General features: G+C 40.6%; 1 protein-coding gene across 12 annotated transcripts in view; it reads right to left on the bottom strand.

The window, feature by feature from the left end:
• Nucleotides 1-5,254: 5,254 nt before the first annotated feature.
• tenm3 (teneurin transmembrane protein 3) overlaps nt 5,255-21,083 on the bottom strand; it is a 277,382-nt gene continuing 261,553 nt past the window's right edge. For all 12 annotated transcript variants that reach the window (XM_053501433.1, XM_053501434.1, XM_053501435.1 and 9 more), the window contains 6 exons: nt 15,774-15,949; nt 15,427-15,662; nt 14,128-14,424; nt 10,118-11,729; nt 9,835-9,965; nt 5,255-9,250 (listed from right to left, as the gene is read on the bottom strand). In XM_053501433.1, coding sequence (XP_053357408.1) covers nt 8,492-9,250; nt 9,835-9,965; nt 10,118-11,729; nt 14,128-14,424; nt 15,427-15,662; nt 15,774-15,949 — 3,211 coding nt within the window. In that variant the 3' untranslated portion in view covers nt 5,255-8,491. The remainder of the gene's footprint in view (nt 9,251-9,834; nt 9,966-10,117; nt 11,730-14,127; nt 14,425-15,426; nt 15,663-15,773; nt 15,950-21,083) is intronic.

Here is a 21,083-nt window from a genome sequence, read left to right as displayed (position 1 = left end):
GGAGGACTATAATAAATGGCATGTCGTCTTAATGCATACGCTGTACATGGTGGAGAAAAAAAAATTCTGATTCTTGGATGATGCAACAGCCATCCCTAACCAGGGTTCTAGAAAGCCAATAATGGGCATCTGACATCTAATTGACTTGATTTGACTAGTGACACTAGCCAATAAGGGGCATCTGACATCTAATTGACTTGTCACATAAGCGGAGCGGCAGATAGCACTTTCCTCTGAGTGTGTTACGCCGCTGTGTGTGTTACGCCGCTCCCTAATGATGCATGAGAAGAAGTTGTAACAGATGCAGTCGTTTGCGTCATGTGTCTTGGAGGAAGCACATAATAGCCCCCACCATCTCTGGTTGATAGAAGCCACCTTGATGGAAGAGTGTCCTAACCGAGAGACATGTGGGAAACACACATGGCAAAATTAGGGATAAAAAAAATTTAAGTACAAAAAAACAAAATACCAACCTAAAAGCTATAGCACAGAATTGTGCAAAGAACTTCTCAAAGAACAACTAGCTTCTCTTAGCATTTGCAACTGCTAATGTGTGTTATTCTTGACTCGTTCTTAGTGCACACACTCACTCAATAACACAATACCGCTAAGAACCCTTTACTTTAGTCGAGTAAGGAGAAACAGGAAGTAAGTCCAACCTTCACATATTTGCTCTGCGACCCAGAGAGCACAATCTTACGCAGCATGCAAAAACGCCCTCAAGATGAACTAAACAGCTGAACGTTGCTGTGCTAAATGAGCTCTTTCATGTAGCTTTCATATTTTTATTGATACCTGAGGTAACATCCCGGCGCTCGTGCCTACACGACCAGCTGTTTAAGTCCATCTGTTTGTTTCTAAATTGTAATACAGACAAGTGTCAGTGATCAGCCGCTGATAAAAACGGCAACCTGTGACGCTTTCTTCTGTTGCCTAACGGGGCGGCGGAGGGAGAAACCACCGAACAGGTGTGGACTATACGACGGGGATTGTCCACCTGACTCAACACACCATAAGGTCCTGGATTTATTGTTTTCCTCGCCTTGTAAACACCGAGGCATGATGGATGTTCTCCCTGACACTAAGGCTCAGATCTTCTGCAGAAGCCATTTACAGACGCTCTGCATTTTTAACAAGCCTCTCAGCATCTTCTGACCTGTTCTCACCGGCTGCGTCTCAAACCCCAAGCACTGGCTTATTGGATAGGAGCCCAGATCCCGAGCTCGGCTTACGACGCCTGTGTGCTTTAGAGAAAACATTAGGCGGAGAAGTATCTCTCCGCTGCATGGGATTTCTGGGTAATATATGGAGGCGGCTTGCTCGCTCTCCTAATGATGAAAGCTTGTTTCTTCAGGGGTTTTGTGTTGAAGCCGGTGCTGATGGATGGCTGTGAGGAGAATTAGAGAGGCGCAACGGGCCATGACGGAGAAGAAGGTTTGGCTCGTTGTGTGTTTTTGATGGGTCACGCAGGAATGGAGGGAATAGTCGTTTGTCTTAAGCCCTCAGACCGTGTTAGGACCTCAAAGGAACAATCGGAGGCAGAAAAACACTCGCTCTCGCTTGCTGGGTCGGTAACATCATTCTTAAGTCAATCATGATGAATGAACACTCTGTGTTTGGACAAGAAGGGACTGTGTGTATTTCATATTTCACCTACTCTAGTGATTTCTCTCAGACAGGAGGACTTAATCGAAGGACTGAGTCTTTAAGGAGCCTGTAAAAACAACCCAACTATTATATAGTACCTACAGAGGCATGTTCTAATAATCAGCTGTACAATATATCGCAATTCTCAGAGTGCACAAATGTTGTCATGGACATGGCTGAGTTTTATTTGATGGAAGCGTGACGGGATTCTGGTGTCGATCAGGGCTGCATAACAACTGTGTTGAATAGTTACATAATATAGAGGAACAACTTAACATTTAATATCCTGTAACCCAAAGCGTCATTAGTGCACTGTTCTTTTTCAAATTCTTTTGTTTCCTTCATTAGGTTAAAGGAGTGAGCATGGCTGACCCTGGGAAGTGGTACCTCATTGGCTTGAGGCTCTGACTTACTGATCAGAAGGTCAGAAACAAGCCCCAGCTCTAACAAGCTTGGCACCATTGGGCCGTTGACCAAGGCCCCCTAACCCTTCCTGCTCCAGGGGTGCTGTACCACAGGTGACCCTGCGATTCGATCCCAGCTTCCTACCTGGGATGTGCAAAGAAAATAATTTCAGTACTGTGCTGTACTGTATACTGTATAGGACATAGCTAATTCTACTGTAGTTCAACCCTCGGTTTTATTTTTATCAGTCTATTTGTCACATGTCCACATCAAAGTTCACACAAACCTGACATGAAAAAGAAATTAGATTGGTTTCCATGTTTACTCTGACCAACTTCTTCTTCTTTATTAGCTAGATGCTAATGCTACAGTATATAGTATGTTTGACATTACATTACATTTGTTTTTTTTGTTGTGTTGTTTAAAATTCATAATTAGTCAAACTTTAAAACATTAGGTCATGGGCGTGAAAAGCCACGTCAATATTTTTGAAAGTTGATCTAATGAAATATATGATATTTTTCAATCCAAACTAACGATTTTAATAAAATCCCTCAGACCAGTACCATAGTGTGGGCTACTGCTCCTGTTGTCTACTGGACCAGGATTGAACTACAATATAAAACCTACTCCAAATCATATAAAAATGGAAATAAATTCAGTGGTCACCACTGGCCTCCATGATCCCTAGTTAGACTACAGATACTCCTAAATGGATGGATGGATAATCTACAAGGTTAGTTCAAGGCAAACCAGGACTTAATTAAATATCTGGTAAATGAAGGCATAAAAGCGATTGACATTTACAAAAGATATCAAGCACAGTAGGTTGATGAGACTGCAAACACTTTAACAAAGGCAGTACAGTACATTTCTAACTGACGATCCCAGCCAACGTGGCACAGAGCCCACTGCAGTCGCTCCAGTGAACATTCAGCGAGTGAAACGCCTATCATTAAGAAGCAATGGATAACTTGTCACCAATTCTCAGAAGAGACGCATCTGTCTGTAGAAACAGTACACACAATCATTCAGCAACACCACTTGCACATTACAGGAACTCGCTGGGAGTTATCGCCACATCCCTGTACAGTCCTGACCTCGCTCCAAGCCATTTCCACATGTTTGGGAGTTCCTGGGAGGACAGGGTTTCAGATGTGTAGTGAAACAGGCAAACAGATCATGAATCGGAAATGAGAAAATGTTCTACCTTGATGTTATCCATGGTCTAGGTTTAAACAAAGACTCTTTCATAACACTGAATGATTGAAATTGTGCTCGTTTCAAAAGTGTGATTAAGGGCTTAAAGACTTCAAGACAGTTCAGTTTTTGCTTATAAAGAAATTTAGGACACAAAGACATCATCAACATCGGCCAAATACTTATTTTAAACAACAGTATCGGCCCTAAATTTCACAACTAATGCATTTCCTAGCTACATGCTGAAGGTTATCAGTTTATCTAATAAGTGCACATTTTGTATATCTGAGCCCTAAACCAGCATGTTATTTTTCCATTCGGTGCATTACTGTCATCACACTGATCTGCCATAACATTATGAACACCTGTTAATACGGAGTAGGTCCACCCTTTGCCACCATTACAGCGATGCACTGTGTTTTCTGTCAAATTTCTATAAGACCCTACTCAGAAATATAAGCTACAGAAGCTCTTCTTCTATAGCCGGTTCACTGGTTTTCCTTCCTAGGATCCCTTTTGGTATGTCCCGACCAGTGCAGCCTGGGAACATCCCACAACTGCTGCAGTTTTGGAGTTGCCCTGACCCAGTCCTCTGAACAACAAGTTCAACCCGCCACTATAATGAGGTATTTTAACTGTAGCTAATATGAGGAGCGCCAGATTGAGATGGATAGATGACAAGGTTAAAGCGACTCCAAAACCGCAGCTCTTGTGAGATGTTCCCGACCTCCAGCAGTCAGGACATAATTAAAAGTGGTCAATGTGTGGACAAGGCTCATTGAAGCGTGTTGGGAGTAAAGGCTGGCTTAGATCTTAGAGCTACTGTAGATCAAACTGCTGAAAAGGTTAATGCTGTTGATAGAAAGGTGTCAGAACACACAGTGCATCACTGTTATGATGGCAAATAGGGGGACCTACTTAATATTAGTCGGGTGGCCGTAATGCTATTGCCGATCATTGTGTATCATAATATCTTCCTTGCACTTTATTTACATCAGAAAATATAACACTGTAGTTTTACATAGAACCACGGTCCTTGGGGAATGTCGTTTCATTTCACTGTGTACGCTAAAACCATTGACACTTAACTCTAAAACCATTGACACTTAAAATCCCAGACAGATTACACCACAGACCTGCCAAACATTTTATCTTCTCACTGGTGAACATGGTGGCAAGTATAAACAAAGAAATAGCCAATCAGGTAATCCAATTTGTCTCTGCCACCCAAAAAAAAGTTTTAACAAGGATAATGTACAGTATATGGCTACTATGACCGAAAATAGTATTATGTTAGCATGAGTGCTGCCATATGGTTGACGGAAAAAAAAAATCCACCAGTAGAAAAACAGAAAACAGGGAGTGGTGGCTCAGGCGATTAAGGCTCTAGGTTGTTGATTTGCGGGTCTGAGGATCGGGGTTCGAGCCCTGCCGTCAGTAGGGCTGCCACACCCCATACTACCCAGCCACTGCATGCAGTACTGGTCCACAGCCCGGATACAATGGAAGGGTTTTGTCAGTAATGGGTTCCGGCGTAAAAACCTGTGCCAAATTGTGTGCGCATTTGATGGTCCGCTGTGTCGGAAAAGTAAGTAGGTAAGATAACAGGAAACATGCAGCATGGCTACGAATGTGCTAGTGCAGTTCATGAAACACGATACATGATAATAAACAGGAAACTTCATTCTGACATCATAATGTAACACAAATATGTTTTTATCTAGTCTCAAATGTAAAGTCTATCTTTAAAGGATCTTTATCATAACAGCTGACATGTAGAACACATGCTGTATCAGTACACAGTCTGTCCAAGATTTTAATGGCATCTTGTAAAGTGTGATGAGTCAAAATCGTAACCTAGAGCCGAAATCACATCTGCGCACCGCAACATTTGTGCTGCATTGTGCAGCTGTTAAACAGATGTGTGCGCCGTCTGAGCACGGAACACATCACTCGTTGTGAGTTTACCGGATAGGAAACGAAATGAATGGAGCAGAAGCACTTTTGAGTATTACATTTTTATTTAAATGATTGGTGTCTGTGGAGCGTTAACATGTTGCAAAGTAAAAATGTCATGGGTCCAGCAGTGACCTTCTCGAGATTAGTTTCATACAATTGCACTTAAAGGCCTGGATACACTTCACCACCGTCGTATTTCACACACATTGCCTTTCTTTCTTTCATTCTTTCTGTCAGTAGTTAATAAATCTGATCACCAGTCTAAGATCTCTGCTGCCTTCCATATGTATGTACAGTAAGTGGCAGTAAAACACGTCATCAGACTGACATGTGGATTGAACTTGCAAACGATTGCCTAATCAGTGCATCAAACTCAAGTGCTTTAAAAGTTCTCAGTTTTTTTGTATTATGCGTCTGTGTATCCAGGCTCTTAACTGCACTCCAGACATTTTTATTAAAACCTCATCAGACAAACAAGAAAACCCCAAAAAACAAACAGGAACATGAGCGAAGCGCGTTCGTAGTCCTTTCAGAAAGCCAGACAGCGAGACCGTTTGTACTCGCGCCGGCTTTTACCTCTGCTCCAGTTTTTATCGTACAAAAAGGAACAATTTTGTTTAAAAAAAGAAAAGAAATATCTTCCATAAAACAGAAAGAAGTGCATATAAACAAGGCTGAATGGACTATTTTACTATTATTTTTTTTTATGTCCTTTTTAAACTTTGACACACCTTCATGAGGCCGTACAGTCCTACGGGACAGAGTGGAGCATTATGAGATTAAGGAAAAAAAAAAACATTCCGTACATTACACACGCACACACACACACACATTCGATGCAGTCTTCATTTTGAAAAAAAAAAAAAAAATGACTGTTACATAATGAGCTGGAGTAAAAAGCATATATAGTAAATAATCCATCAAAGCAATGCGTTCAATCACATCCGACTTCTGAAAATGACCTTTACAGGGGTTGAAGTGGTTTTAGCTAGGCAGTTTTACATCATACGCATGCAACAAACGGCGAAGCTACAAACCTCGTTCGCTTTTCCCTTTTTCTCTACCTTCTTCACTAAACCTCCACGGCCTTTCATAAGTGCGTCTGTGCCAGTGAAATGGCGTGCGGTGTTATGCGTGCTCAGGATGTAGCTGTTTTTTTTTTTTTTTTAATACTTTGTTTAGTACTCGAGGGTCACGAAGCCGCTCTGGTCGCATCGTGTTTTTGTTATGAAGCGCGACAAGTGGATTGTCAAATCAGGAAAGGAGTTTAATGTTTTGTCGGATCAGAGCAGCCAAACGCACAGCGCTTGGACCAAAACCACAGCCGTCAGAAAGGACTGGACGTTTAAACCCATGGAAAACCACGCTGTCCCTTTTTTTTTTAATGTTCATTTTAGATGCCTTTTCATTCATGTATTCATTAATACAAAAATAGGCTTCGCCGTAGAAAAAAAAAAACTAAATAAGAAACAAAAAGAGCAGTACGTTCTCATGTTTTTTTTTGTTCTTGTTTTTTTTTTTTTTTTTTTTTACAAAGGCCTCAGAAGTCAAATTTGTCGCGACAGTAAGATAACTCGATCCAAACTAAATTGCTTTCAGCCATGAGGCAGAAGTGTATGAATGAAGGCAAGCGGGGGGGAAAAAAACCCACTCTCGACACACCTTCTGCTTATTTGCACTCGCAATCCTTCACCGATGTTCGTATGTAAAAGAGATTTTTAATGTCAGATGCTCTATTCGTTTGCCGTTCACGTCTCCGATTCGTGCGTGCTCACCGATATCCGTCTAAAACCGGCGACTATTTCAAATCTAAATCAAACCTGCGCGTGAACATGATTAGCTCGGTGCTGATTAGAATTACGATATTAACACGCTAGTAATCCGGAACCGATTTAACAGAATAGCCATTTATTTCTAACTAATACCTAAAGCCTGGTCGGAACTGCCGATCGTCTGCGTACATCACCTCCATTACAGTGACAAAACGCAGCTAAGCAACGAAACCAGACAAGAACTTTAAAACAAAAAAAACATGTGCAAAAAGAAAAAACTGTAAGAGATGAAAATGTGGCGATTAATGAGACAGTACAGCTGATTTTATTTCAATTAGCATTACCATAAATTCTGATAAGATCAAATATTAAACTTCATGAAGTGTAAACAGTAATGCATGACAAGACGGGGGAAAAAAAAGAAAGTCAACATCAGTCAAGGTTTTATTTTTGTGTGTGTTTTTTTTTGTATGTATGTATAAACACTGTACATAAATTATTTTCTCTGAGACTAATATTGATGTACGGATAAGTGGATTTTTTTTCAAGTTTAAAAAAAAAAATCCATAAAGATACTCTCACATCTCTTGTCAAAAGACAGGCCAGGTATGATATATAATTTTTTTTTTCATTTTGTTTTGCTCTCTACTCTACATCCGCCAGCTGGTTCAGCAATGACATTGAACACGCAGACTCGACTGAATACTTGAATCGTAACAACGTCCTTAAAAGAAAGCGAAGCAGGAAAGAATCGCGTGCCGTTTCAGTTCTGTGTACGGCTGTATGTCTCGCTATCCGAAAAATCCACAAAACTTTTTTTTTTACTGATAGCAAGAAGAACTTTCAGAGTGAGAGATGCGACCCAGAGGCTCTGTACACGTTAGTCCGTTAGCCAAGTGCAGTGGTTTTGTAAACACGCTCCTTATTTTCTTCCTTTTTTTAAAATTCCATTATGCGTACCACCGTTAAGAATTTTATACAAAAAGAAAAAGCACAAAAAAAGATTCAGATTGAAGAGTTTTTAAAAATTTTTAATCTTCTGAGAGGGTTTGCTTATCTGCCCAATGCTGCAGCGTGACTTTTTACGGAGCTCGTCTCAGGGTTTTTGTACACGGTAACATAGAGAGGCAGCGTCTGTCTACCCTGTGTTTGGGGGCGGGGGCTATTAGTGAGTATATTCGGTATAGAGAGGGGTATTTGGGCAAGAGAGTGTGAGGCAACTGAGGCAGGACTGAGCGCTTGAGTCAGTACTTCTCTTCTTTTCGCTCTTCAGTCTGAGAAAACTGTCAGCTAAGTAACAGTCTGTTACCTCCAGAAGTTTTTAAAAAAAAAACGTTCTTATCGAGTGCTTTCGGGAAAGAGTTCATTTCGATGCTGCAGAGGGAGAGACATGTCGGTTACGGAGCTCATCTCATGTCTTTTCTACGTGATAAACGAGAGAGGCAGCTAGGCACAGTGCAGTCTGTTGGTACTTCTTCCCAGCTAAAGCATCGCCCTGCAGTCGGTTGTTACCTCTTCCCAATCTCGCTCTGCCTCAAGAACTGGATGTTGTTGGCGCTGTCGGCTAGCTCGGGGTACTGCTCTACAGAGAGCACGTAGTAGCCGTCGTAGCCCAGAACCTTTCCTGAGCTCAGGAGTTGCCGTTTCTCACCTTCGGTCCAGAGCCTGGCACCTTCCTCGCCCTCTCGGACCCTTTGCTGTTCTCTTTGCCACGCGCTTGCTAGAGCTCTCTGACGAGCCTGCTCCAGCACCCGTGCCTTTTCCTCATCAAGTGTCATGCCATAGCGGACATGCAGGGCGAGTGAGCCGTACTGGAGCTCGACGTCTGCGAATCGCCGCGTACGCCCGTTCACCACCGTGGTCGACTGCGACACGGTCACGTTGACACCGTTCTCCAAGCTGCGGCGCCCACTTGTCAGCCGTAAAGCCCCGAGGTCACTTTCGGGAAGGCTGGTCTTGATGAAGTAATGTGTATCGCGACCCTCGATCGTGAAGTGCAGGTCTTCCAGGTAGAAGGCATTGTTCAGCACAGCTGCCACCTTGATGCAGTCTTCGTTGGCGATGTTCAGAGCGTTCGTTGCCACTTGGCCTTTGCTGGTGATTGCGAGCATCACGCCTTTACCAATTAATGACTTAACAGTGGCAAACCACAGCCAGGGTTTATCCCGTGCAGAGCGCCGCCGGCTAAACTGAATCTCTGGCATCCTCTCGAAAGATAAGAACGCCTTGGCCTGACGTGTCACTTCCTCTTGGACGCCTGAGATGGCCTGCAAGGGACAAGTAAAGAAAACTCTTACATATGGAGAGGACAAAATCTGATTTTAGTTTTACATAATAGCAGCCTGAAGTGGATTATGTAAAAGTACAAACGAAGACTCAGGCAAAATGATTTTGATAACATGTTTCACAAGAGAACAAGATCACAGGGGTTTGTGTGATCATAAGAATGTTGTGTTAAAGCAAACCAAAAAACAAAAGGTATCAAAAACCTTTTGATTTAGAGATTTATCAGGTTAGAATTTGAACCGCTTTTCCGCATGTTTCCATGATGGATACCACAACGAAACTCGCATACTGCAGTTCTTGTGATTTATCTTCCGCTCGTCTCACAAAATCTCTGCCGGTGAATCTTGAAAAAGAAACTAACAAGTGCAGGTAACACGTTCTAACTATGGAGGATAAAGAATGCAAGAGTGCAAAAATGTATAAAATGTGTGGAACAGAGATCCTGGAGGGCCCAAGCATTGTCGAGTTTACACTTCTCTAAAATCATTAAAGACTTGTGAATTAACTGACGTGCACGAGCAAAAAGAAAGGAAGATAGTAAGAGATCATTACATGCTATACATACCGGAAGGTCATCCCAGAGCTGACTCTTTCTCATCTCCAGTGATGGCTGCGTGAGATCGAATTTAGGAATCGGGAATCCAGGGATGGCATTGTGAAGGTGAAAGCCAAATGTTACCAGCCAGATGTTGACGTCTGGAGACAAATGAAAAAGAAATCCATTTGAGCATTCAGCCTAAACATTAACATAACATGTCTTATCCGCTTAGATTTAGTCTGCCTGGCCAAGATAGATAGCTAAGTGAACAGATGGAGGTCAAGAAAAAAAAAATTATACTTGTCCTTACCTGTGACATACTCTTTGACATCATGCACTTTACTAATAGGGTTGTTGTTGCGAAACATGTACAGGTTAAAAGGGGCAGGATCTTTTCCCACTCTGGTCCAGGTGCTAATATCTGGGGTGGTCCAGCGGCCAGCAGGAATGTCATAGTCTCTTTCTCCAAAGTGAAGGAGCCTTGTAAGTGGGTCGTACAATCCTCCATGGAAGCCAATTACCAGCTGGAAGTCAGGGTTGGAGTCAAAGTAGATCTCTCCATAAGCAGTGTACTGAACCTGCTTGAGGAGCAGCCCATTACTGCTAAAGACAGCTAGGGGAGTGCCGGTGTTGTCACAAGCAATGTAGAACTCCTCTCCACTGCTAATCTCCATAGCAAAAAGGTGGCCTTGCAGGTCATAGTAGAGCGAGGTGATCTCCGAGCTGGAATGGTTGTAGACATGGGTGATGCGTGTAGGGTAGTTCAGATCAGCATAAAAGAACTGAAGGTGCTGACCGAGGCTGTTCCTGGATGCCAGTCGCCTCCCCAGTCCATCGTATCGATACTGGATAGTCCAACCATTGGCCTTGCTGTGAACTCGTACCAGAAGGCCTTTGGAGTTGTACTCGAAAATCTCAGTGCCTCTCTGGCGCAGGAATCCGTCTTCGTCCATGCGGTACTGGACGTCACCAAGGCGCGTGATGCGATCCCGGAGGTCATAACGGAGCGGCGTGAGCCGAGCGCTGTTACCCGGGTTTAACAAGTGAAGGTTGCCGTTGAGATCGTAGCTGTACCGCCACATCATCTTCTCGTTCAAGTAGACAGTCTGCAGCTGGCCGTCCACATCGTACTCATAGCTGTACTTGGTAGTGTTAGCAAAAGGTCCGATCTTGATCTCGCGCTTGGTGACGCGGCCCATGTTGTCATACTGTATGGTAATCCAGTACATAAGGGACCGAAAGATCTCGTACTGAATCTCCTTGATGCGGCCGTGTACATCGAAGTGTTTGGTGTAGGTCATGACAGCCGTCGAGATGATCTGATTAATGTCATAATAGATGACTCCAAACTTGCCAAACTGCTCCACTTTTCCTGAGATGTCATCGAATTGGTAGAGGTCAATGGGTAGTGGTGTCTCGTTGATGACCCCTTGCATGCTGGTGACCCGGAAGCTGTTGTCGTAAGAGTAGTCAAAGCGGGCATTGACCATGCCATCCTCGCTAAATCGGAAGATCTGTCTGTCTACCAGCGGGCCAATCTGACGATATCGGATGGAGCAGATAAATCCTTCACTTTGCAAGTTCACCGTCTTTAGAACGCCAGATGTCTCATCATATGTAAAACTCACACGTGTGGTGTCATAAAGGATCTCTGAGATCTTGTTCTGCCTTCTGTACTTATAGAGGATGCGGCGTCCGGTGCCCAGGTGTGCCACGCGGAGGAGCTGTCCGTCCTCGCTGTAATCCACAGTGACCGAGGCGTTGCTCTCAGGTGGATGATAGATGTTGCGGTAGTAGCCGATAGATCTGATGGTCTCCATGGTGTGACGTGCGACGCTGGGCATTGTAATGGCAGAGAGCCTGTCTTGCAGGTCGAAGTCGAAGATGTACTGTCGCTGGCTGTGAAGAAGGAGCACCATAGACTGGAAATAAAAGGAAATAAGCAATTAATAACTCTAACGAGTGTTTAAAATGCAAAGAGCGTGTAAAGAAAGATATTAAAATGCAGTCCCAGTACCGATTTTCTCGTTTAATTGAGGTCCCTTTGAGTCTTCATTTTCTAAACGCTGCACATTTTAATACGCTCGGACGCATAATTCTGAAGTGTTCTGAAATTACTGGCCTTTGCTTCGGCACTTATCTCATAAGGTAAGCTTCGGCGAAAGTCATAATCACTTAGCGGAGCAGCAGGTAATAACCCTCTCAACATATTGTAGCGGATAAACCCGGTGGCTCTTGTGGTTGAGAAGTCCGCATGCCTTTTTTTTCACCACTACCACAAACAGAATGTTTAATAAGACCGTGATGTATGCTAAAACCACCTACTCAGCAACTCGGCTCTGATCTGTGATCGAAAGAGGTCTCATGTTTATTCTGAGCCTGTTTGTGGGGGTTTTGATGGACAGCATAAATAGCAATGATAAATAAGCGAGTCTAGCTGTTCGGCCTGCTACACAAAGCTAACAACAAAACTCCCGACATCATTTATCTTGCCGGTTTTTATTTATTTATTTATTTAAAAAAAAAAAAAAAAAAACTCCTCAATTCATGCTCTGCTGTGAAAGTGAAAAACAGCACAAGAGAAACCTGCCGGGACTGTTCTCCTGTAATCATATCAAATCATATTTGAATGATGTTATTTAGCATCCTCAGGCATTCTGTGTGTTTCTGGATTTCGATTTCTTTCAAGGAAAAAAAAAAACATTTAGTGATTTTATTTTACAATTAAAGAATCCAGGGTAATCAGGATAATCATAACTGATAGAAACAATATGAATCTCTTAAAAACTACTTCCTTTTCTTTTTCACCTGAACATCATCACTCTAATATAAATCCTGACTGCTGTGTGTAACGAGCGCAGCCTAATGAGCTATCGATTACTCTCTGGCTGAATTTATAGCCTGCTTCATTATGAGATGGTGTAGTACACATATACACTCGAAAGTCACATTTGTAGCTTTGCAGTTTGTGTGCGTGTAGGTCAGCTAAGAGAAAGCAATAATTACATAGATTATATATATTATATATATATATAAAAAATAAAGCATACAAAATAGAATAAAATAGTGGAATTCACTAATTTAAATGAATGTAGAAGACAGAATGAATGGTGAAAGTAGAAAAAAATGGATAGGAATCTGTTTAATAGATAAAAAAATAGTTTTCAAAAACAAAAAAAAAATCACACTTTATGTTAACGTTATTGGATAAGAGATTCAGGGGAATTTAGCTATTATTATAATAATTGTATATATATTTTTAAATTTGTGATCTTTTCTTTTTGAAATTTATTCTTGGGATTAAAAAGAAATACTAATAAAATTTCATAAATACAATTTTTACACACATAAACGCACACAATAAATTCTGTTTAGTCAAGTAAAATAAAAGTTACTTTAAAAGTTTGAACTGTTGAACTTTCTTAACTTTTCAGGAACTTATCTCCTTCCCATCTTCTCTACTCTTTCTTTCTTTGGCCTTTAAACCATGACTTTTCCCTCGAGCCGTATTTTTTTTTTTTTTTTTTTTTTACCCGTAATTCTTTCTTTACAGGACTCCTAAAGCCATCCTCCACACAAACATCCTTTTATTTCTTCTTCTTCTTCTTCCTCCTCTTCTCCTTCTCTCCACAGCAAACAACAGATCCACAAAGTCCCAATAATTCAAAGGGAAATTTACAAACCCGCATTACGTCCAGGTCTTTGTCCTATAAAACACGCTCTTTTTCCTTTGCACTGTTATTTTGGGATCTTGGCACAGGGCTATTAGTGTGTCCTTTGAATCCTTCGAGGGAAATTAAGAAGTCAGTGCCTCTGATAAATCTCCAGCTGAGCACCGTGTTCACACTGAGCTCCAGTCAAAGCTCAGCTGGAGCCTGCTGACTACAAACGAGTGTGTTCCTGAACTTACGCGACCCAGCGTCAACTTCAAACATAAACTTTATCTGCACTAGAAGGTCACTGATCACACTTTCTCCTCCACGGTGCGGGACTTTCCCAGCTAGCGCCTTCTGCTGCTTCTGCTTTAATTTCACACTGATACATCTTCAGTGCAGCATTCAGGTTTAACCTGCAGTCCCATACCTACGCATTATTATTATTAGTATTAATAGTAGTAGTAGTATCAGTATAATTATTGTTAATAATAATATTTTTATTGATGCTGTTATTATGAATATTATTATTAAATTTAGAGCTTTTGGTTTACCTTTTTTTTTTTTCTCTTATTGATAACCTTATAATTAGGAAATAATCAAATGAATAATATTAAATCTCTCCCATGTTTCAAATATATATATACTGTATACATGAACTTCTCACCTTATCCAGGTAGGTATAGCTCCACGACTTGCCATCAGCAAAGGTTCTGGAGATGATGCGTCCCTGGCTGTCGTACTCCACCCTCTCTGCAGTCGCCCCTCGCTGGATGCTCGTCACCTGGCCGCTGCTCGAGTAGGTCAGGTTCACGGACATGAGTTTACTGCTGGGAACCCAGAGCGCAGGATGACCCGCCGCATCGTACACGATCTTCAGCAGGAATTTACGATGGTCATCATAAATCTTCTCCGTTTTCAAAGTGCGGTCGTAATCCACCGACAGCAGGTTCCTCCCGTTCACCTTTTACACCCAAAAAAAATCACAACGGATAGGAATTATTAAAAGGTAAAAAAAAATATTATTTAGAATAATTTATATTGGTGGTATAAGTTTTTTTATTTCAATAAATTACATTAGATCGAACCCTGCCCTGGGATACAAATAAGGGAAATAAATAATTTCACAATCTACCGTACATACAGAACAGGTTCTTTCTAGACCTTACATTTTAATGAATTAAGTCAGGAAGCCCAAAATGCCTAAATGTTTTTTTAAAAGAATTTCCACACACTGCATAAAAACAAAACAAACAAACAAACAAACAAACAAACAAACGATAAACTACTAGGTGAAAAAAATCTTAAATGTAGTTACATTTATCTACACTTTTTTTAAAATAAGATAAAAACAGTAAATATTTTTATATAAGATTATTATGCTCATTTATGAAATTCTGTAAAAATGAACTAACATTTATTTTCCAGTATTATAACTAATATTTTCCTATTTGTCTATTTTTAGGAATTTATTTCTCTGCCAATAGAACAAAACATTTTTACTTACAATTTTAGTAACATTTGACTAGAAATCAAAGCCTAATAGTCTTATATTTAGTTTGTTGTAAACATCTTTTGAGAAATTACTTGGCTAGATTCAAGAATATTCCATGTGCTAAACTGTTGTTTTTGTAGAGCACTGCAGCAAAAACAACACAAACTAACCTTCACACCAGATAATAAACTTCAAAGCCTTGTGAATTTCTACAGGAAGCTAAATACGTATCTTTTCACTTGTCATAAATGAGCCAAATGTCTAAGAACGCTTGCATGAATTGTTTTTGTTTTATCAACACTAACAGTTAAGAACTAAAAGTGAGACGGGTTGTTTTGTTCTCAGCTCTGTGAAACATCCTTGAAGTAAATATCCTGCTGGTTTCATCAAGTCAAGTGAGAAGACATGCACTGAGTCTATTATTCAGGAGGATGAGTAGATGATGCATTGTGCAGTTGTGGGTCTGCTCACCCTCAGCTTGCGTCCAAACACTATGACCTTGCCCCTGGTCTGCTCCTTCCTGAATCTCCACTCCACAAGGTTCTGGCCATTCTCTCCAGGGAGGCTCATGTTCCTCCGGGCCACCGTAGGGTTTGCTGCACCCGCCAGGATGTGAGGCTCGGTCTGGTAGTGGGAGTCCATGCCGTTGGCGTAGATGACCCTCAGAGAACTGTCATAACCCACCTGATAGCTGTTCCTCAACTGATCTGTAAGATTACATTGGAATAAACCGTGCATCAGATTTACTCCATCTTTTATTCTATAACTGATACTAATGAGATCTGATATTCTCAAACTGATACAAACTGTTCGATTACCTTGTACGAGTGTGTAGAACGAGTCGATGGAGGAGAGGTTTGTGGTAATGCTGACATCATCGTCTCTTCCGGAAGTCTCAATATCCACTGTGAGCGCTCGGTCCATCTCCTCGATCAGGCTGGTGATAACTCCTGTGGGGAAGGTGACGTTTGTCAGCCTTCCTTCACTGTCATAGCTAAAGAATCAACACAACAAACAACAAATTATTGAATGAAACTGAGGTTTACAACAAATCACTTATCACAGTGATAGTAAACAACAATGATTGGTCCATGGGAACAGTGGTGATCAGTGATTAGTTGATGAATAAGTTGTGTGGGGATTAGTTGATTTGTTCACCATTGTTCCCATGGACCAATCACTGATCCTCATTGCTCCTATTGACCAATCACTGATCACCATTCTTTCCATTGACCAATTATTGAGCCCTATAATTGGTCAATGGAAAGTTCATTGTGCCCAGTTAATAATATTAATAATAAAATAATATTAATACTATTGTTCCCACTGACCAATCACTGATCACCATTGTCTCAACTGACCAATCACTGATCACCATTGTCTCAACTGACCAATCACTGATCACCATTCTTCGCACTGACCAATTATTGAGCCCCATTGTTGAAGACAGCAAATCAATAGTTATATTACTAATTGCCGTATTTCCCAGTGACCAATAATTCATTACCATTGTTTGCATTTACCAATAAGTGGTTGCCATTGTTCCGGATAGTCACTTGCATATGAATCACTGATCCCTATTAAGCTCATTGACAATCACTGATCACAATTGCACTATTTAAAGTATCACCACACACTACTGATCCTGATGACCAATCACTGATCACCATTGCTCCCATTAACCAATAATTAACCAGCGTTGTTCCCTGCTCACCATCGATCACTAAACAACGTTCTTACAATCTTAAAAAATCTTTAAAAAGGGTCTTCAAGGAAACGTTCTACTTCAAGTAACACCGTTTAATATGCAAATGAACAAGATTCCTCGATTAATATGCAGATTAGTCTATGATGTTACGTGTTGACTTTCAACAACTTTTTACTTTTTATTACCTCCTTTTCCCTAAAAAAGATTGCTGGTCTGTACAGGTAGTTTATACCCTCTCTACTTGTCAGGTGTCAGATTTTTAAATAAAACATAACAGATTTTATTCTCTGAATGCTTTTTAAAAAACATCACGCTTAACTAAACATTTCTGACTGACTTTATTTAACTCGACTCCTCTACGCCGACCGTCCATTTGGTTCCTGTTAGACTGCACTGTCGAGCACACTGGTGTGTGTGTGTGTGTGTGTGTGTGTGTGTGCATGCCTATGATTAATGCGTGAATGTTTTTTTTTTTTTTTTTCCGTAGTTGATACGCTCTTGCACGTGTGTTGCGTGTGTGTTGGCTGATGTGCTGAGTGAAATTCCTGCGTGTCCTCTGCAGTGTATAATAAATCCTGCTGTTGAAAGATGAAGCACCATTAAAAATGAGATTAGTTTTATAACCCAGAGCTAGCCAGAAAGCGCCGTCTGTCAGTGACAGGTCTAATCTAATTCTATGCACATACACATGTGCACTTAAACACACACACACACACACACGCATGCACACACAGCATGTTCATATCAGACCAGATGAACACACTTCACATATTCTTGGCAAGGTGGCGCATTCACTACCATGTCTTTTTTCTTTCTTTCTCTTTCCTTTCTTTCTTTTTCTTTCCTCATGGTGTGCCTGTTGAGATCAAATCACAGATTTCTTCTTCTTCTTTTTTTTTTTTCCCTATAAAGCCGCTATGAAGCTGAATGTGCTGAAACGTAGACCGAGCCATTTTAACAGCACGCCCCATGACGGTAGCGTTGCCTAATACACATCAGATGGGATCACAGAGTTTCCGAGCGTTGCAAGGATGAAAAATATCACACCGAAGCGTCCATTAAAGACCATCGAGACCAACCAGACACAAACCTCTTAAGCTCCGAGGCAGACACTGATCAGCACTGATACGGGACTCGAGCACAGATGTTTTTGTGTTCTGGGGAAGTCTCGCTTTCCAGAAAAACACCCCGTCCTCTAATACATATTCTAAGTGTTCCCTTGCTCTCTCTCTCTCTTTCTCTCTATCTTTCTCTCTGTGAAGTAACAGCAGCACATGAAGCATATAAATCCATGTCATGGTAATGCAGATGGAAAGAGCAGACCAGATTCAGATCATTTTACACACGCTCTGAAGCGTCCCCGCGTCTTTCTTTATGACCGACGGAGTTTATTTCCAAAAGCTACACACGCATTACAAGCTCCATCGCACAATTCCGTACGAATTTTTTTTTCTATTTATTTATTTATTTATTTATTTTTGCTCATATCGAACATATCCATCTTGATTGTATATACACCACGAAAATAGTTTTGAAGTGTACTCTAAATGTAATTTATACAGTCGTATTTCCAAATGCGGATTATGTTTGCAGGCAGTAGATATTATTCACTGCTAACGGTTTATTAATGCTTAGCAAAATGCTGTTACAGCAGAACAGAACAGAAGAAGCACACGCCAGTATATATACACGACAGGACACTCACCGCTTCCTTTCCCCACAGTTCTCGTGCTGTTATTTTATTTAGCGGTAAAATATAAGTGGAGTAAATATACACAGAGCTGCAAAAAGTAAATACACCCAGAGATTGATGAATTAATTTTCTGCACCAAAATGGCTTTTTAGGATGATTACTGGTTTATTTTACTTTTTACCTTGGACCAGCTTGCTTATAAGTAAAAATTCATTTTTTTTTGGACTGATTGACAAACACCTGGGAATCTTGAAACCTCAAGGAATTTAGGAACCTTTTTCTTATGTTAACAGAGTTAAAGTTAAGTTGAAAGAGAAATTCATTTAAACATCAGCGGGACCTGATCCACTTGGGATCTCCTAAAAACAACCCTCTCATTCTGTACCTAGTTGATGCTGGTACAAAGAGTAAAAGAGCATAACTTTTGGCACACGGTAAAGGCGCTGGGTTACTGATCGGAAGGTTGGGGGCTCGAGTCCTAGCACCGCCAAGTTGCCACTGTTGCAGGACCTCTAACCCTCTCTGACACTTCCTAACTGGGACGTGCAAAATAAAAAAAAATCCATGACACAAATAATTGAATGTTAATCTTAATCTCTTAAAGTTGTTGCTCTTAAAGGGCAACTATAATGCAAAAAAGTCACTTTGTGGTCTAGTATCTTTTTATTACCTGTTCATTATCTTTGTCTTGGATAATGCGGATCGTGTGCTGTGCTGTACATGACCTTGACTTTGAGCAGATACTACAGAAACAGTAAAGTATTAGAACTAAAATACTAATACTAACGTTCAGCTGGAACAACCTGCAACCTCATACGGAAATAAATGCTCACATTCTGACCAATTAGATTCGAGCATTCAGCCATGATGTGGTGTGTATATGTTTTATCATTTAAATGATTAATTTTTCGTCTTCATTTCATTTAATAAAAAAGTGTTTTATTTTATTGTTATATTTGTTTGGAATGTTCAACTTAGATTTATAAACACAGCACATTTTACACAGGATTAAATAAAAATGTATCATTTAGCTTTTGTCACGCTTAGACCTTTTATTAAACCATTTTCTTTGCTTTTTTACTTTTTTGTTTCGGCAACAAGCCAAATAGACGTTCCCCCCTAATGTGACCTCATATAAGTCCTGTCCTAGCTCGTTGGGTGGCGTGGCTCAAGAGTAGCTCATTTACACAGACACTGAAACGGCGTGTTCGGAGAAGGAGAAAAATAAAGCGAGTTTGAGTTACGTGGTAAACAGGGGACCTTTAAAGCCGCTAAAGAGAATAATGTATTAATAGCGTAATCTTACTAGCTCAAAAAAGTAAGACTTTCTGGTGGTGCACAGATTTTCTTATGGATGTTATGGGGGTGTGTTTATTACTTCCTCAGTTGTGGACTGACTGTTTCCTGTTTATGATGGATCGTGTTTCTGATGAGCTGCTGATGAAATAGCAGCGCAACAAAAGGTGTGAGTTATAATCACTACGCACTAGTAGATACAGTATGATGTACTTTGTGTGTGTGTGTGTGTGTGGTGTGACTGAAGTTCTTCTACACAGCGTCAGCACTAAATTAAATCTCGACACATGATTTGAGATCGAGTTTTGACTTGCAGGGTATTTTTACAGCAGAGCGACGGAGATCTCCTCGGAGCCGGAGCCGAGTCGGTTTCCAAGGTGCGAGTTGTCATTTCTCGAGCCGCTTGTTTCCAACACAGAGCTGCCGAGGCGGGAGAACCGTGAGCGAGAGGTGTGCCTTAAACTGCTTTGGAAACAAGCCAGACTCTGATCTGAGCATTCTCATTCGTGTCATAACCGTCGGAAATGTCTTCAATCAAGGGCGCTTTCGCATCCACACAGTTTGGTCTTGTACGACTAAATCAAATCGCTTCAAGCTGATAAAGTGAACGCAGCCTACACAAAACTCCACACACATTTCCATCACCTGAGATTCAGCTGTAGTGTTGAAAAACAAGCAGCAGCAGTGTTTTCTCTAACGGATCAAATCCAAACTCCGTAATCCGTAAACCAGGCGGACCATCGAACATGCCGAGCGTCAAAAAGCGCAGAGAAATAATCAGTAGCTGTGCTGAAGGCTACATATTTTATGCTCTTTTACTGTATATATTAAAAATAAATTATACCTACAGCTTTTATTAATATTTAAAATTAAAATATTTAGGAGTCTGTCGATGCTTATCGTGCAAATCTCTTAACGTCGTACAAGTGATGTTTAATTTCGCAACTTGTTTTTTTTTTGGTTTTATAGTTTTTATTAATGTTTGAAACTCTTGAGCTTCTTAATATTTTATGCAAAATGTTCAAACTTTCAAGAGACTGCTTAATCTCTTTTCATTTTTCATTTTTTTACTATACCTGATATGTTGTTGGTCTTTTTTTAAAAATCCTTTTCATTTCTGATACTCTATTTTTATAAATATTTCACATGACGGTTCTGCCTGCATGTGCTGATGTTCTACTAGGAATATTGTGCATAAAGATTTCAGTTTTTATTAATGTTTCAACATCAAATTTTCTACTTTTTAAAATTTTGATTTTTCGGTATTTTTTAAAGGCATTGTGTAAAATGTTCCACTTGAAGGAACAACATGATCGGTAAAGAAAACTTTATTTAAAACAATTTATTTCGACTTTAGTTAGTTCGTGTATGTTACACTTTTGCACAACAACACGTTATGGAGGTGTGGAGTGTGTTGTTCCACTTTTCCAA

Source organism: Clarias gariepinus, chromosome 8 (genome assembly GCF_024256425.1).
Source record: "Clarias gariepinus isolate MV-2021 ecotype Netherlands chromosome 8, CGAR_prim_01v2, whole genome shotgun sequence".
Classification (NCBI taxonomy): domain Eukaryota; kingdom Metazoa; phylum Chordata; class Actinopteri; order Siluriformes; family Clariidae; genus Clarias; species Clarias gariepinus.
This window is presented reverse-complemented; position numbering and strand designations above follow the sequence as displayed.